The sequence below is a fragment of the Ornithorhynchus anatinus genome, chromosome 9, assembly GCF_004115215.2.
Source record: "Ornithorhynchus anatinus isolate Pmale09 chromosome 9, mOrnAna1.pri.v4, whole genome shotgun sequence".
In the NCBI taxonomy this organism is placed as follows: domain Eukaryota; kingdom Metazoa; phylum Chordata; class Mammalia; order Monotremata; family Ornithorhynchidae; genus Ornithorhynchus; species Ornithorhynchus anatinus.
The window spans coordinates 30,158,317-30,175,646 of NC_041736.1; the positions used below are offsets into that span (position 1 = coordinate 30,158,317).

Here is a 17,330-nt window from a genome sequence, read left to right on the forward strand (position 1 = left end):
GAAAAGGTGTTTTCGAAGAACTGACTTTATTTCTGTGATCAAACAGCTCTGGTTTTGGTAGTTCAACTCAGCACCTATTGGAATTGCTGTCTCCAGTGATAGTGAAGAGGCAGGAAACTAGAGAGCAAGGGATTCAGCAGCTTGAGTTCAAGGAGCTTTTTCCCTGCAGACATGAAGTGTCCCAGGCGACCACAGGCAATAGAAATCATTCTGCATTTAAAAAAGCACACAGTAGACGCTCGGTAAATACTGTTGGGGATGGGAATCGCTTAAACAAACAGGAACAGTTCTCACTGCGTATTGTATGTTATTTTTCAGCAATGTGGTAGAGAAATGTGTCACTCATGCGTCCCGTGCAGAAAGAGCTTTGCTTATCGATGAGGTTTGCTGTCAGAGCGATGGCCCACACAGTGCCTTATACACCATGATGAAGGACCAGTATGCCAACTATGTGGTGCAGAAGATGATTGACATGGCTGAACCTGCCCAGAGAAAGATAATAATGCACAAGGTACTGTCTTGGGAACTTGAGTGTTTTGAATGCATATTGCTGCTTTTTTTCTTTTCTCAAACATAAGATGAGAATTTCTAAAATCACTTGATTTTCTCTTCGCGCTGGAGAATGAGTCCTCATATTCATGTTCTGATAATATTCGCTAAGCGCTTGCCATACACCAGACATGAAACCAAGCACTGGGTAGGTACAAGCTAATCAGGTTGGACTCAGTCCATATCCTGCATGGGGCTCATAGTTTTAATCCCCATTTTATAGATGAGGAAACTGAGGCCCAGAGAAGTGAAAGGACTTGCTGAAGTTCACCCAGCAGACAAGTGGCAAAGTCGGGATTAATAACCCGGTCCTCTGACTCCCTGGCATGTGCTCCTTCCACTGGGCCACACTGCTTCTCAACTTTTCTTCAGTTAGGAAAGTTGTACTGGCTTTCACGAAGATGAGGCAGTGGGGGGGGACCCCACACGCAGAGCCTTGGGGTGGGTGGGAGGAAATCTGCTTTAGGCCTGAAAGTGGCCAGGGAGCTTCCCCTTACCCTAGGTCTCTAGAGCCATCAAGTGTCCAGGCTGTCAGGGTACAGATTTACACTGTGTGATAGGGCAGCAATCCAGCAGACTTCATCTCTCAGTAAGGACGATGGGGTTTTTGTTAGGTTTTTTTATGGTGTTTGTTAAGCTCTTACTATGTGCCAGGCATTGTATTAAGCACTGGGGTAGATCCAATCTATGTCCCACATGGGGCTCACAGTCTTAATCCCTTCTTAAAATGAGATAACTGAGGCCAGGAGAAGTTAAGTGACTTGCCCAAGGTCACACAGCAGACAAGTGGCGGAGCTGGGTTTAGAACGCTGGTCCTTCTGACTTCCAAGCCCGTGCTCTGACACTAGGTAACATATGCTGTTTGTTGCAGCTAATCTGCGTAATCTATTTTGAATGCCAACAGGGCACCCCGTTGTTTGTAAAGTTAGCCATTTTGCCGGAGCGGTAGCTCCTCTGAGACCTCAGGGAGACTGTGTCACGCCAGGATCAGCCACCTATGGTTCAGGAGCCAGAGCTGACTCTCCTGACAATCCCATTTGGCTTTCGAGTCCAGGATGGAGGGAGGGATGGGCATCTAAAACTGCCGCCCTGAACCTGGGGCAGAGAGAGAAACATCCCTCCCTCCCCGCCTCCGGACGAACACCCCACAGCCCCCGTTGCTACCTAGGGATCATGTGGGGCTTAAAGTTGGTGGGGGGGCTGCTGGGCTTTATCCCGAGTATTGCTACCTGGAATTGAGAGCAGCAGGAAGGCCCACTTTGCCCCCTTCCCCCACAAAAAGGACCACAAACCTGGTTCCCTGGCTCAGGGAACACCGGGGAATCTCCACCCACCTGGGAGCTCCCATGGCCTCGGCTGGTCTCTGGGGCCCAGAGGGAAACCAACTCACTCCTCCCTCCTTCTTCTCCTTTCCCTTCCCGTCTCCCTATCCTCCTCTTCCTTTGTCCTTCACCTTGCCTCCCCCACAGGTGTAGGTCTGAAGTGACCGCACAAGCACAGTTGATGTCAACCTGTTGAGCTGTGCTCAGTAAGATGTAGTGATAATAATAATGTTGGTATTTGTTAAGCGCTTACTATGTGCAGAGCACTGTTCTAAGCGCTGGGGGTAGATACAGGGTAACCAGGTTGTCCCACCAGAGGCTCACAGTCTTCATCCCCATTTTACAGAGAAGGTCACTGAGACCCAGAGAAGTGGTTACTTACCCACAGTCACACAGCTGACACATGGCAGAGCCGGACTTCGAACCCATGACCTCTGATTCCCAAGCCCGGGCTCTTTCCACTGAGTCACGCTGCTTCTCAATGTTGGTATTTGCTAAGCACTTCCTAGGTGCAGAGCAATGTTCTAAGCTCTGGGGTAGATAGAAGGTAATCAGGTTGTCCCACATGAGGCTCACAGTCTTCATCCCCATTTTACAGAGGAGGTAAATGAGGCCCAGAGAAATGAAGTGACTGACCCACAGTCACACAGCTGCCAAGTGGCAGATCTGGAATTTGAACCCATGACCTTGGTCTCCCAAGCCCGGGCTCTTTCCACTGAGCCACGCTGCTTCAATGATGTCACAAGGGGGACCCCCGACCATGAAAGCCCCGGGGGGGAGGGGGCTGGCATTGGGCCCACGAGTCAAGACTGAGACGACAGAGACAGCTGCGGACCAGCGCCGCTCACCGGGCCCAGGACCCCCAGGGCCGTCGGCGGGCCCGCCTGCCCGGTGGGCTGCCGCTGACCCTGCGGCTGCCGTTCCGGCTCCTCCCCGGCTCGGGGCTCTATGGGGGTAGGCAGCGGGGGTGGGGGTCTGCACCCCAGGGGCCCTTTTTATTTATGGGACTCTTCTGATTCCAGATTCGACCCCACATTTCCACTTTGCGCAAGTACACTTATGGGAAGCATATATTGGCCAAGTTGGAAAAATACTACCTGAAAAACAGCGCTGACCTGGGGCCCATCGGAGGCCCCCCAAATGGAATGCTGTAACAGAGGAGGAGAGCGGGAACCACCGTGGCGAATTCGTGAAAGGAGATACGTATTGTGAATTATCAAAACACAGCTCGACCCTGAATATTCTGATTTTTTTTTTTTAAAGAAACATATTTATTGACTTTATTCATCCATTTGTAAATTTTTTAAGGTTCTTGTGTATATTTTTGGGGTGTGAATTACAGAATCTCCTCAACCCAGGCGGGAGACCTATCAGATCGGATTGCTGGCAAAGCACAGAATGCCTGTATATGATGTAATTGTATCAAAAAAAGCTGTCACATATTTTGTAAATTTTTACCTTGTAAAGTCACTAAAGTAGTTTTTAAAGGGAAAAAGTACAGTATTCTTTTAATAAACTGGCTTGCCATCTGATAGGTCTACAACCCAATAGCACAACAGGTTTATAGAGATGTATATAGAATTATAGCCCATATTTTTTCCCTTTTGTGTGAAATCTTTTATACCAGATTAACAATTAACTGCATAAATGTTATTAATATTTAAAAAAAAGGTTCAGTTGTGCTTTGATAATTCACAACGTATCTCCCAGATAAGGCACGGCAAAATGAGTTGGGGAAAGAGGAGACGATCCGGTCTGTAAGAAGAAAAAACACCTTCCGTCACGTGCTGTGGATGTGGTTTTTATACTGCCCCAAATGTATCTGGCCATGTATAGAGCTGTTGTATATACGTATATATTTAATTGTTCTAAGAAGTAGAGGAATAAAGTTATGGTGAGATGCTTTGATCCAACTGAGTGCACTGACCGGAAAGCACCTTATTAACTTTCCAGTCAGGTTCGCAATGCGAGAAGAGTGAAGAGTTGTATTTTGTTTTGCTTAGAGAGTTATAAAAGCAGGTTGCAGTTGAGTTGAGCGTTTGTTTTGCTTTCTCTCAGTAGATGCAGAGAGTAGGAACCAGATCGAGAGGCGAAAGGGGGCCACTGAAAAATAAACTTGATAGCTCAACATTTAAGCATGATTACATATTCAGAGAGCTTTTTTTGCTTCCTATAAATATATGCATCGTATGTGTGTAGGTAATAGGTGTAAGTTTACAATTGGAAAGCAAATCTTGTTTCAGTGTCGATTACAAGCCTTGCTAACTTAGTAGTGACGCTTATCTTGGTTGTACAGATGTACATTTGTAAACCTTCATGCTGTAAATGAAATTTGTTTTACCCTTTTAGGGGGGAAAAAATTGCATTTTAGTGTACATTCATATCATCGTTTTTTGCCCCGGCATATCGTGTTGTATAATGTAAATTGATCCAAATCAAGAGTGGTTTTTTTAATTTTATCTTTATAAGGTTTCAGAACTATGAACCAGCGTTCCTTTTATCCTATATAAGAGAAGCATTCTTTGGTTTTATAACCTAGATGTTGATTCTGTTAATATGGACATTCTAGAAATTGGATAAAGCTTAAAATCAGTCAGGGTGTTGTGCATAGTAAGAAAAGTATTGGACTGAGATCTGATTATCATGGAAACCAATGCTTTTTCCATCTTATTAAAATGTGGCAGGTTTTTTTTTTCTTTGTACAGAAGAGTACTGTATTTTTGAATAGCCTGCTCCCAAGTAAGATCAAGTATGTATAATATCAGTCGTTTTCTCTGGACATATGACAGTGTAACAGTAACATAAACCTGATGTACATTTACAAGCGGCCTTATGTACATTTCCCAATGATCTTTTTAAGGCAAAATTGTGACCATATGTGTATAATTAAAATCCTTTTTAATCCTTTGCCTATGGAAATATTTTGGAAAAAAAATTGCTTTGTATATTCAGTTTCTGAATGATAAAGTCCTTTGTATTTTGTTGAAGTCAGTATTTTGTATAAAACATTTATTTTGGTGACTCATTTAGGTTTTGTGTTAAAGACTAAAATGGCGTGCTACCCTGTTCATTCGATCATGTAAAAGATGGTTTTATTAGTGCTCTTCAGAAGAAAAGGGACCATCTGGGATGCAATTTTATGTAAGGGTTTTATCATTTAATTCATATCATGAGCTAAGCACAGCATAAAGTTGAGGTACTGGGTTTTTTTTTTTGTCTTTAAAATTTTAGCCTTGTTAATCGAAAAATATTCCTTGGTGAAGAGATTAATGTTACCAACTTTAACCTGCATATCAGACTCTTCTCATATCTACACTGGCAAACACATACAGATTTCCCCGGTGACTCTTCGCTACATAAAGCTCATCGTGGCATGAGTCTTTAAAGAAATCTTTTCTGCACCGGGAGGCTCTCTGAGAGTGAGACCTTTTGTCTTAAGGGCCAGCCCGAAAGGTTCAGGATTACGCTCCCTTGAATTGGGACCGGCAGTGATCTCGTCCATTCCCACCAGCTCTTGATTTCAGTTTTAAAAACCTCCCCCGGAAACCCTATCGACAAACAACCCCAGCACCGACAGTAGAGTCCGGAGGGCCGACGTGGCTCTGACGCTGCAGTGGGAACCTGGGGGAGTGGACACGTTTACTAGAGATAGGCATTCTCTTCAGCCCAAATACCTACAAGCTCTCTCTCCCCGACAGTCCTCGTTTCCTACCGATCTCTTCCGGAAGAATCGTAAACGTAAATCTCAATGCCGCAAGACTCATTCGTTGGCTTATCCCTCCTCTCTCTCCCCCTGCCCCTCAGTCCCTCTCATTCCTTTTGGAAATATTTTAGCATAGTGTCTTTTAGTAAAATATGAACATCAAGCTTTTCCAAAATGAAGGAAATACTGTATATTGTTTGGGCAGAACCACTAGGCTTTTGCATTTGAGTGTGATATGCATTTTGATATGGATTGTTTATGGACCAGTTTGTCTAGTTTGATCAGTCCTAGCTCCTATTGGTTCATATGGAATAATGTTGTTATATTCACTTATTTGTATATTCTGTATAAACAAGAAAATGAAAATGTGTGAATAACATTGTATGAAATAAACCTTTGTCTTGTGTTTTTCTGTAGAGGGGAAAGGAGCAACCGGTCACAGGGCACACAGTCCACTTTCAAGGTATTTCCAACTTGGGGGTTATAGAAGCCACGAAGAATTCAGTGATCACGAATGCAACGTGGCCCCTTTTGGGTGTAGCCGACCCTGAATCTAGTTATGTCCCAGTAATTTACTTAGCCCGCCGTGGGTGAAGAATCCATTCAAAATCAGGCCGCTGGTTAGTGATCTGAATAAGTCTGATCCGGTACCAGTTTCCAGCCCGAGTTTAGGTGACCTAACTTAACTTTTAGGGTGTGATAAATTCACATTCACTTGAAAATTCAGACCTCCATTAAGAGCCATCCAACAGCCTGGCAGGTGGCTGGGATCTTTGCTCTTAATTTCCAGTCTACTTACAGTCCTCCTTTGTGGCCTTCCTCTGAAGATTTAAAGTAGCATCTGTTGAAATTAATTTTGGGCTGGGAGGAATAGATTTGAAAGTTCTGAAACATTTTCCGGGAGCACACTTTAATAACCACAAAGGAGATACTATTCCCTCGTTACGTATCGTCATGGACTCTTGACAAAATTAAACCAAGCATGTTACCAGAACGAAGTTTTATGGAAAGGATGAAGGGAACAGAATGTAGGTTCATACCCATCCACTACAACTGTGCTTGCTAAAACCAAACTGTTTATAGAAACTAATTCTGCCCCTCTCTCCCAGGATACAAACCGGCATCCGGTTGCAAGTGCAGGCCGAGTCAGGGTTGGTTGGGGCGAAGCAAAGAGATTGAATCTGGGAGCTGACGGGGGCTAAAAGTATTAGCTCCTTGAAGGCAGGGACCATGTCTGCTCTGTTGGACTCTCGCAAACCGAGGAGCGGACACGTCTTTTCTAAGGCTAAGAAGTTGTAGGTGTGCTTTGGGACCCACACTTTTGAAACTGGGGGCGGAGCCAGATGTGGTAGGTCTTGGAGCCAGTAATGATTAGAACATCACAGCTTTGTAGACTGACCTTCCGTTAGTGACACAGTGGACTTACTGTGGGCAGAGCACTATTCTAAATGCTGGGGAAAAATACACATTTAGGAATTAGGCACGGTCCCCGACCCTTGGGCTCAAAAGCGAAAAGGTGGGGAGAAGGGATGGGAGAGAGACGTATCAGGAGTAACAAAGTGTTAAAACACAAATACACACAAAATAGGTTCCCAAAAGTGGCAAGGGAGAAATTGGAGAGCTCAAGGGAGCGAGCCAGGAGCCAGGGACCCTCTGGTAGGAAGGGAAAGCTGTGCTTGCCAGGGTGCTTCACTTGAGCATGCGGGGGAGCAACTTTTATCCCCTGCCTGGTGTGTGTGGAGCCTGCCGGGGTGGGAACGTTGGTTGGCAGGAGGGAAGGTGTTGGCTGTAGTTAACTGCTTTTTTCCATCAATAACACGTAAGTGCAGGAGCAGCTTTTATTCCCCCTCAAGGCACACCATGTAGCACAGCTCACCCCCATTGAACTGCCATCTCATTGCAAAACAGCTTTTGAGGGTGGACCACTCGAGGAAAGTGACTGACAAGGAGTTGCTGTTCTGCAAAACTGAAATGGACTGCACAAACAGGGAGAACTATGATTTTAGAAATGTGAAGAGGTCATCTCAAACAAGGGGTAGAGCAACAATCGGAAGACACGAGCAGAGGGTTAAGGCCAAGCAAGGGTGAGACAGTAACAGGAGCACAACAGTTATCTTTATGATGTTGCTCAATGTGGAATGGGTCTGTCGGGGCATATGGAGGCGTTTCATCCAGCCAGTGAAGTGACATGGCCTAGTGAAAAGAACACGGGCCTGGGAGGCAAAGGGCCTGGGTTGTAATCAGGTTTCTGCCGCTTCTCTGTGCTCAATTTCCTCATCTGTAAAGTGGGGATTCACTCCTGGTTCTCCGTCCTTAGACTAGAGTCCCGCAGGGGACAAGGGCTATGTCGGAACAACACAGACTATCTTCTCCAGTACTTCGTAAACCGCTTGGCACGTAGCAAATGCTTAACAAATGCATCGTTATTATTATAATGTTTTCTATTTGCTCTCTGAGGAAAAGATGGAGGGGCTGGGGGGCCAGACCTATGCTGTTGATGGGATGGGGGGTGGGGGGGAATAGGGCCTGAGGTAGGGGGCTGGGACTGGCAGACGGGGGAGAAACCGCAGCAAGACTCCACACAGACTGGCTGTGGGCAGAGAGTCGCACATTATAGTAACCGCCGGCAACGTTGAGTTTACGGAGAATGCAATTTTTAAGACGGCCTGTCTCAGAGCACCTTCGACACCGTGCCCACCCTCGGCATCGTAGTCTAATGGCAAGAGCAGAGTCCTCTGACTCAGTCCTGGGGTCTAATCGCCCCCCTCCACCACTTCCCTAACTCTGTGATCTTCGACAAGTCACTTCTCTGGGGCTTGGGGTTCTCTCCACTGTAAAACGGGGTTCAATTACCTATTCGCCCTTTCGCCGTGCGCCCCGGGGTGGGGACCGGGACTGCATCTGACCTAATGATCACGGTGCTCAGAACAGTGATCTATCCTGCCCAGATCACATGGGAAGTACCGAAGAAATATCACAAGCGTTATTAAGGCTGGTACGGTGCACTTCTCAACTCTGGGAGTAAAAAAGCACTATTTTCTGATGCCAGTCTGTGGGATCGGGCCTTCTGAATCTGCCAGCGGTGGAAATGAGGGATGGCGCTCCGCTGCTCCAATCGGTTGTCGAGCTGAGTGCTCTGTGTAGACTACTTTGTACTAAGCAACTGGGAGAGTCCAATCCAGTGGACACGATACCAGCCCTCAAGGAGTTTACCACCTAGGAAAGTGCATCTGCCTTTTTTAGCCCTGCTTTCAACCCCAGTTGTTTTCTGGCTCCAGTCTGCAGACTCGTACAGAGGACGACTGGGTGTGCTTCGGTCGCCACGGTTCCGTTTCTCATTTATTCTTTCCACGATAATAAGTATTAGCGTTATTATTATGGTATTTGTTAAGCACTTACCATGTGCCAGGGACCGTACCGAGCGCTGGGGTGGATACCAGCAAACGGGGTTGGATGCGGTCCCCGTACCATGCGAGGCTCACGGTCTCAATCCCCATTTTACAGATGAGGTCATTGAGGCCCAAAGAGCTAAAGTGACTTGCCCGAGGTCACGCGGCGTCGGAATCAGAACCCCATGACCTTCGGACTCCCAGGCCGGTGATCCGTCCACTGCCGTGTTTTCAGTAAGAGAGTGAAAAAGCCCCTGCCCCCTGCCCCCTAGCCAGTTTGAGCATGATATTCGATATCAGCTGACCAAATCGATCGGCTTGGGTTTTTCGAGAGCTTCCCGTTTGCAGAGCCCGGTACTAAGGAGTGGGGAGAGTGCACTATAACGCCGTTGGTGGACGTGTTCCCTGCCCACCAGGAGCTTCCAGTCTAGAGGAGCAGGGCCATACTCCCGTCAGGGGTCATGGGGCAGGAGCCCAGGGGCCCCAGATCAAGGGGGACCCCCAATCCCCTCCTCAATCCCCCTACCCTCCACCCGGGAGGAAGAGAGGGAGGGAGGGGAAGGGAAGGAGAGAAGGGGAGGGGGAAGGGAAGGGGGAGGAGAAGGGGAGGGAGGGGAAGAGAAAGGGGAGGAGAAGGGGAGGAAGGGGAAAGGGGAAGGGGAGGGAGGGGAAAGGGGAAGGGGAGGAGAAGAGGAGGGAGGGGAACGGGGAAGGGGAGGGAGGGGAACGGGGAAGCGGAGGAGAAGGGGAGGGAGGGGAAAGGGGAAGGGGAGGAGAAGGGGAGGGGAGAGAGAGGAAGGGGAAGGGGAGAGAGAGGGGAAGGGAACGGGGAGGAGAAGGGGAAGGGAAGGGGAGGAGAAGGGGGAGGAGAAGGGGAGGGAGGGGAAGGAAAGGGGGAGGAGAAGGGGAAGGGAAGGGGGGAAAGGAGGAGAAGGGAAGAGAGGGGAGGAGGTGGGAGGGAGGAGGAGGCAATGGAGGGGAGGGGAGGGGGGAAGAAGAGGGGCTGAGAAGAAGACCGGGCGGGGCGGGCCGGCCGCAGGCCAAGGGTCACTAGCCGGGCTCTTCCGCCTCCAGCCGGGGGGAGCCGAGCCGAGTCCCACGGCGGGCGCGGGCGGGCCGGACGATGGGATGAGGCGGAGGTGTCGGCCAAGGTCCGGCCGGTCCCTCCACCGCCGCCTTCGCCCTCCCCGCGCGGGACAGTAAGAGGGCCGCTGGGGGGCGCCTGTGCCTCTCTCGGTGCAGAGCATCACCACGAGAAGCAGCGGGGCTCGGTGGCAAGAGCCCGGGCTGGGGAGGCAGAGGTCGTGGGTTCCAATCCCGCCTCCGCCACTTCTCAGCTGTGTGACTTTAGACGAGTCGCTTCACTTCTCTAGGCCTCACTTACCTCATCTGGAAAACGGGGAAGAAGACCGTGAGCCCCACGAGAGACAACCCGATGACCTTCTATCTACCCCAGCGCTTAGAACAGTGCTTGGCACATAGTAAACGCTTAACAAATGTCACCATGATCATCATCACCACTTCTGTAAAAAACGGCGCGTTTGACCTGCCGGCCACAGGGCCCGCCTTTCTCCTCTAACCACCGGTTTGCGTGGAGCAAGGCTCACCGGAGTGACGAGGGGCCAGAAAAGGCCTGTGACTCAAAGTTTACGGACAAAGTGTGTGAGACGGGACCTCTCGAAGACTCACCCGTTCAACGGATAATAACAATTACGGTATTTGTTAAGCGCTCACTCTGTGCTAAGCGATGCTCACCGAATGGCGTGAGGACCAGAAAAGGCCTATGACTAAATGTTTAGGGACAAAGTGTGCGAGACGGGAGCCCTCAAAGGCTCCACCATTCAATGGATAATATTAATTGTGGCATCTGTTAAGCGCTCGCTCTGTGCTAGGCGATGCTCACCTGAATGGCGTAGGGACCGGAAAAGATCTATGACTAAATGTTTATGGACAAAGTGTGCAGGATGGGAGCCCTCGAAGGCTCACCCATTCAATGGATAATAATAATTGTGGTATTTCTTGAGTGCTCACTATGTGCTAAGCAATGCTCTCCTGAATGGCGAGGGGCCAGAAAAGGCCTATGACTAAATTTTTATGGACAAAGTGTGCATGAGAGCTGCTCTCAAAGGCTCACCCATTCAATGGATAATAATGATTTTGGGAGTTGTTAGGCGCTCACTACGTGCCAAGCGCCGAAAACCACTTGCCGAAACCCGGGTTGGCACCAGGGACCTTTAGATCTCCAGTCTAACGTTCTTCCAACTGAGCCATTCCGGCAGCTGCTCTCACCCCCTCCGTCGTGTTGTACTTTCCCGTGCCCTTAAACACAGTGTCTCACCCGGAGTAAGCGCTAGGGAAGTATCGCCGATGGATTCACTGTTTGAGTGATGGACAGCATCATCAGCGCTTAGAACAGCGCTTGGCACATAGCAAGCGCTTAACGAATACCATCATCGTTATTATTTTCTTCGAACCAAAGGATGTCGGCGACTTCTTGGCCTCCTACGGTGTGGTGAGGCACTGGATTCGTTTCCCACACGGAACCAGTAGGGGACGTTCGTACATTTGAAGACAGCCTTGTGGACTTGGAGAATTTGGGCAACTTTTGACGATGCGCTGTTAGAAATGCAACCGTGAGGGCTGTAGATGAACTGAACTGAAGATGGCCGGGTTGCCGACCGCGTATTTACAACTAAGTGCTGTTAAAAAATGAGCCAGTCACCTTTAATCTCTAACTGCTATAAAGTCTACGTGTGACGTCTGATATTTCATTGCCTTCGGCAGCACGCGGCTCTCATTTTCTGCTAGTTTGGCAGTTGGACACACTGACCGATTAGTCATAAATACATTTATTAACACGTAAGCATCGCTGCTGTAGCCCTGGGCCGATTGTGCTTGGATCGGGAACGTGGAAGGGAACAGAGGGAGCGCCGTCAGAGTCTTCCCTGGAGACATGGAGGCGACGGGGAAGAAGGGAGTGGGGCAGGAGGACAGCTATTCCTCCGAGCCCCTCTGTAGGGAGAAGCTGCTGAAATCCCAGCGCTATACTGTAGTTAGGCTTAGCCAGAGGGAACGGCTTCTCCAGCAATCCTCCGCCCGCGGCCCGGCCCACCCACAACCTACCCCGCCCACCCACTTTCCTGCCCCCGTTGGCCACACTCGCACGGGCGTTCTTCACTCCCCACAGGCCTCCCTCCCAGTCACCGGTCAATCTCCCGTCCCCAACCCCTCGCCCCAGCGCTTCCCCTCTCTGCCTGGAACCACTCTCTCCAAAGCCACCGGCTCACAGATCTCTCCCTGAGCTCCCTCCTCCTCCAGGAGGCCTTCCCTAGCTCATCCCCACCTCCTGCTCATGCTGTCCTGTCAGCCACCCTCAGCATTTAATGCATATCAAACTGGTTTTCCCTTATTTATTCATTTTTCCATACTCTTGCTCTTCCCTATTGCAGTATACTTTCCCTACTGCTTCCACTTGATGGTAAGCAATTTGTCCGCTTACTTGTTCGATTAGATGCTAAGCTCTTTGAAGGCAGGGAATGTGTTCTTTCCTTAATACCACCCTAATAATGATTATGGTATTTATTAAACGCTTCCTCTGTACCAAGCCCCGTCCTAAGCAATGGGCATGCTGCGAATTAATCAAATCGGGCCTAGTTTTCTGTCCCACCTGGGGTCTGATTTAAGAGAGATGGAGAGCAGGTATATCCCCTATTTACAGATGAGGAAATTTGGGCCCAGAGAGGCAGTGTGGTTTAGTAGAAAGAGCTCCGGAGTGTGGATGAGGGAACCTCGCCTCTAATCCGAGCTCTGCCACTTACCGAGAAGCGGTGTGGTTTAGTGTGGTTTAGATCAAGGGCCTGGGAGTCAGAAGGACCTGGGTTCTAATCCCAGGTCCGCCACATGCCTGCTGTGTGCCCTTAGGCAACTCACTTCACTTCTCTGTGCCTCAGTTAACAGTAAAATGGGGCTAAGAGTGTGGGACCAGGACCGTGCCAACCTGATGAACGTCTATCAACCCCAGCACTTAGAACAGTGCTTGGCACATAGTAAGCACAAAGCAAGTACCATAATTATTAGTATTATTCTTATCTGCTGTATGACCCAGGGCAAGTCACTTAATTTGTCAGTACCTAAGTTTCCTCATCTGTAAAATGGGGATTCAATGCCTGTTCTCCCACCCCCTTACACTGTGAGGAATACGTATACTACGTGAGGAATACTTACACTATGAGGAACACGGACTGTGTCTGACCTGATTTTTTTTATGACTTTGTTGAGCACTTACTATGTGCCAGGCATTGTACTAAGCTCTGGGGTAGATGCAAAATAATCAGGTTGGACACAGTCGTGTCCCATATGAGGGTCAATCTCTTAATACCTGTTTTATAGCTGAGGCACAGAGAAGCTATTTAACTTCTCCCAAGGTTACATGGCAGACAAGCAGTAGAGCTGGGCTTAGAACCCATGTCCTTCTGACTCCCAGGCCCATGCCCTATCCACTAGGCCATTGATTATCTTGATTATCTGAATATCTTGATCACGATTACCTTGTATATACTCCAGCACCTCATACAATCAATTAATCAATGGTATTTATGGAACACTTACTGTGTGCAGAGCACCATGCTAAGTGCTTAGGATAATGCAAGAGTTGGTAGATAGGACCCCTGCCCACAAGAAGTTTAGAGTCTAAAGGAGGAGATGGACCTAAAAATAGATTATGGGTAGGAGATATAAAGTTTAAGAATATTTACAAAAGTACTATGGGGCTCAGGTGAGTATAACAGTGATAATGGGATACATAGCCAAATGCATAGCTATAGCAAATAGTCAATCACGGGGCAGGAGGACGGGAAATAGAGAGCTTAAGTCTGATGTAAGCTCGTTATGGGCAGGGAATATGTCTGTTGTATTGCGTTCTCCCAAGTACTTAGTAAATGCTCTGTACGTAGTAAATGCTCAATAAACACCACTGAATGATGAGACCTCTTGGAGGAGATGTGATTTCAGGAGGGTTTGGATGGAGAGGAGAGTGGTGGACCGTTGGCTATGAAGGGGGAAGACATTTCAGGCTTGATGGAGAACATGGGCGAGGAGTTGGTAGCAGGATAGATGAGACCTAGGTACAGTAAGTTGGCATTTGAGGAGTGGAGTTCATGAGGTTGGGTTGTAATAGGAAAGCAGCAAAATGAGGCAGGAGGAGAAGAGTAGATCGAGTCTCTTAAAATCAGTGGAAGAAATTTCTGTTTGATTTGAAGGTGGATGTAGGTACTTGGCATATAGAAAATACCTTAAAAATTCTACATTATTATTATTAGTAGTAGTGGTAGTTTTTGATTTGCCCATGGTCAGTTTTCCAGTAACAGAGCTGCGATTAGAACCCTGGTCCCCCTTTCCTGCAGTCCCAGTGTCCAGAAGGGTGTTCTGCACCAGTCAGTGCACAGAAAAATACTTCTGAGCAAACAAAAAATAGTTTAGAAATGGGAATGATAGTATTTTCCTGAACTGTGGGTGATGCATGGTAATGGAGCTGGCCTTGCAGCAGATAATCGAGAAGTCGGGTGCAGGAGGGCCAAGCCTGGGATTGCTGCAGGCTCGGTGATAGGATGTATTTAGGAGCCCTGCTGCTCTTGACTTTTTTTTTTGACCAGTCTTGCCTCCAAAACTCTGATAATGAGGTAGCAGGAAGGAGACTGACATCCTTAAAATTAAGGCTTCAGTTTTCTTAAGGCAAAAGATGTTTAAATCTCTGCATGTTATCTGGTTCCTTAATCTGGCTGGCAGACTCAAGAAGGTGAATGTTAGCATGTTCTTTCATGACACAGGAAATATTTCCACTTTCCATGGAGACACTGTGATCACAGACAAGTCTGTTCCTCACTCTGCAGGCTAATGTAAGGGAGTGGAACGGCCTGGTGATTAATTTTGATTTATTCAACTGAGAATACTTCACTTCCTCTTGAACTATGATGCAAGTTAGGGCCAAGCTGGATGACTTCTTGAATCCAGGGAGCCTGAGAATATTAAGGAGTGTTCTAGAACGACTAGTCCAATCAGTCAGTGAGTGCCTTCTGAGGGCTACACCCTGTTCTATATATCATCACAATAACTTTCATTTATGAAGTTTTTCTCCTAACTCAAGGCACTTTCATAGCTGTGTATTATCTCAGTGTATTTTTTCTCACTTAACTGTCACAGCTTCGGGGGCGGGGGGAGGGGGGGAAGTGCTATTACCTCACTGTTATGGCATGAAATTCAAAATGTTCGGCAGAGATGATATGTCATCCTCGAACATCCAAGTGAAAAAGGAAGTGTTCTCTACATAATACTGTGAGGAAAATGGCATCCGAGGAGATTCAGTAGTTAATCTATCTATCGATTTATGATATTGAGGGCTTACTGTCCACAGAGCACTGTATTAAGCACTTGGGAGAGTGTGATACAATAGTAATTAGACATAATCCCTGTCCTCAAGGACTTTACAATCTAATAGGGGAGAGAGAGGGAGGGAGGGAGAGAGAGAGACGTTAAAATAAATTACAGATCGGGAAGAAGCAGAGTATAAGGATCTCGTTGTGAGCATGGAATGTGTCCGTTTATAGTTGTATTGTACTCTCTCAAACGCTCTGCACACTGTAAGTGCTCAATAAATACAATTGAATGAATGAATAATAATAATAATAATGGTATTTGTTAAGCGCTTATTATGTGCCAAGCAGTGTTCTAAGAGTTGGCACTGTTCTAAGGTGAATGATTGAACTACTCTGGGGATGAGGGTAGGGTGAATATTAAAGTGCTTAGTGGGTACAGACTCAAATGCATAAGCAACATAGAAGGGAGGGAGAATAGAATGTGGAGGTGAGAGAATAAGCAGGGAAGTCTTTCTGGAGGAGATGTGACTTGAGATAAACTCAGCAGGTAGAGAGAATGGTGGTCTGTGGGATAGGAAGGGAGTTGGAGTTTCAGGCCAGAGAGAGGATGTCAGCAAGGTGTCAATGGCAAGGGAGATGGGATGGAAGTACAGTAAGTAGGTTGGTGTTACAGGAGCGGGTTGAGTTGTAGTGGGAGTGGAGGGGGAAAGCCAATGGTAAGGCGTTTCCGTTTGATACAGAGTTGGACGAGCAGCCAGTGGAGGTTTTTGAAGAGGGGGAGAAAAGTGTACCAAAGAAGTGACCTCAAAAACACTCATCCTCAGATTCAGTCAACGGTGTCATCTTCCAACCAAAGGATAACTTGGCTACTTCGAAGGTGCAACACTGGCTTTGTTTCCCCAGTTGGACCAATAAGGGTCATTAGTGAATTTAAACACACCCATCCAGAGTAGATAGATGTATGGTCAGACTCCATGGGAAACATTTGGGCTAGCACAGTCAAGGCCGACCCCTGCTCCATCCTGCCTCGTTAATTGCATGGCGCCGGCGTAGCGCCAACCCCGGGTGGGAGGAAGATGGCCCTGCCAGAGGAAGGAGGCCCCATGGCAGCAACAAGACCATACGATTCACGACTGCCAAGGACATACCACCTCGCAAATCTTGGACCCCCAGAGATATCGGGAAGGGAGTATCGAGCCAGGTGGCCGACGCCTCCCCACCCTCCCATAATGGGCCCCCTTTGTTCTTGGCTCACCAAAAGGGATATAAGGCAGTGTATGCGGGAGGAGGGCACGGTGTGATCTCTCCAAGTCCGCCGGCCGCCACAGACTGTTCTGTGGATAAGCCCCCCCGCGTTCCACTCTAAAGAAACCATCAACCTGGACTTATTCATTCAATAGTATTTATTGAACACTTACTATGTGCAGAGCACTGTACTAAGTGCTTGGAATGTACAAATCGGTAACAGATAGAGACAGTCCCTGCAGACTTATCCACTTCTTTCTTCGGTATTCCATTATTATTGATATACGGGGGACAAGTAGTCTACGCAGGCTCTGGTCCATCCCGGTACAATGGAGAATAGAAGGGGACCCAGAACTAGGGACCACAGAAAGGGGGTGGGAGGCAGAGGGGGAGCCAGAGAAAGAGATGGAGAAGGAGAGCTAAGGAGGAGAACCAGGACAAGGCAGGGTGAGGGAAGCCAAGGTTAGATCGTGTTTCCAGGAGAAGGGGGTGGGCCACAGTGTCGAAGACAGCTGAGTGGTCGAGGAAGATTAGGTTGGAAGAAGAGGCCATTAAATTTAGCCAGAAGGAGGTGCCAGATTGCAGAGGGTCAAGGGGAGAATTGGAGGAGAGGAAGTAGAAGCCCAGGGTATATATAATTCCCTTGAGGAGTTTGGAAAAGAATGGTAGGAGGGGGATAGGGTGATAGCTAGAGGGATTGAGAGAGGTTTTTTAGGCTAGGGGATACATAGGACCTGTTTGAAAGCAGTGG

General features: G+C 48.0%; 1 protein-coding gene and 1 non-coding gene across 8 annotated transcripts in view; one reads left to right on the plus strand and one right to left on the minus strand.

Moving 5' to 3' along the window:
• The window catches only part of PUM2 (pumilio RNA binding family member 2), a 117,336-nt gene extending 111,369 nt beyond the window's left edge, over positions 1-5,967 (plus strand). For all 7 annotated transcript variants that reach the window (XM_029072204.2, XM_029072208.1, XM_029072206.2 and 4 more), the window contains 2 exons: positions 319-511; positions 2,894-5,967. In XM_029072204.2, coding sequence (XP_028928037.1) covers positions 319-511; positions 2,894-3,025 — 325 coding nt within the window. In that variant the 3' untranslated portion in view covers positions 3,026-5,967. The remainder of the gene's footprint in view (positions 1-318; positions 512-2,893) is intronic.
• A 5,200-nt stretch (positions 5,968-11,167) lies between these two features.
• On the minus strand, positions 11,168-11,240 carry TRNAS-GGA. Its single transcript has one exon. It is a non-coding gene; the product is annotated as a tRNA-Ser (tRNA).
• Between the last annotated feature and the right edge of the window lie 6,090 nt (positions 11,241-17,330).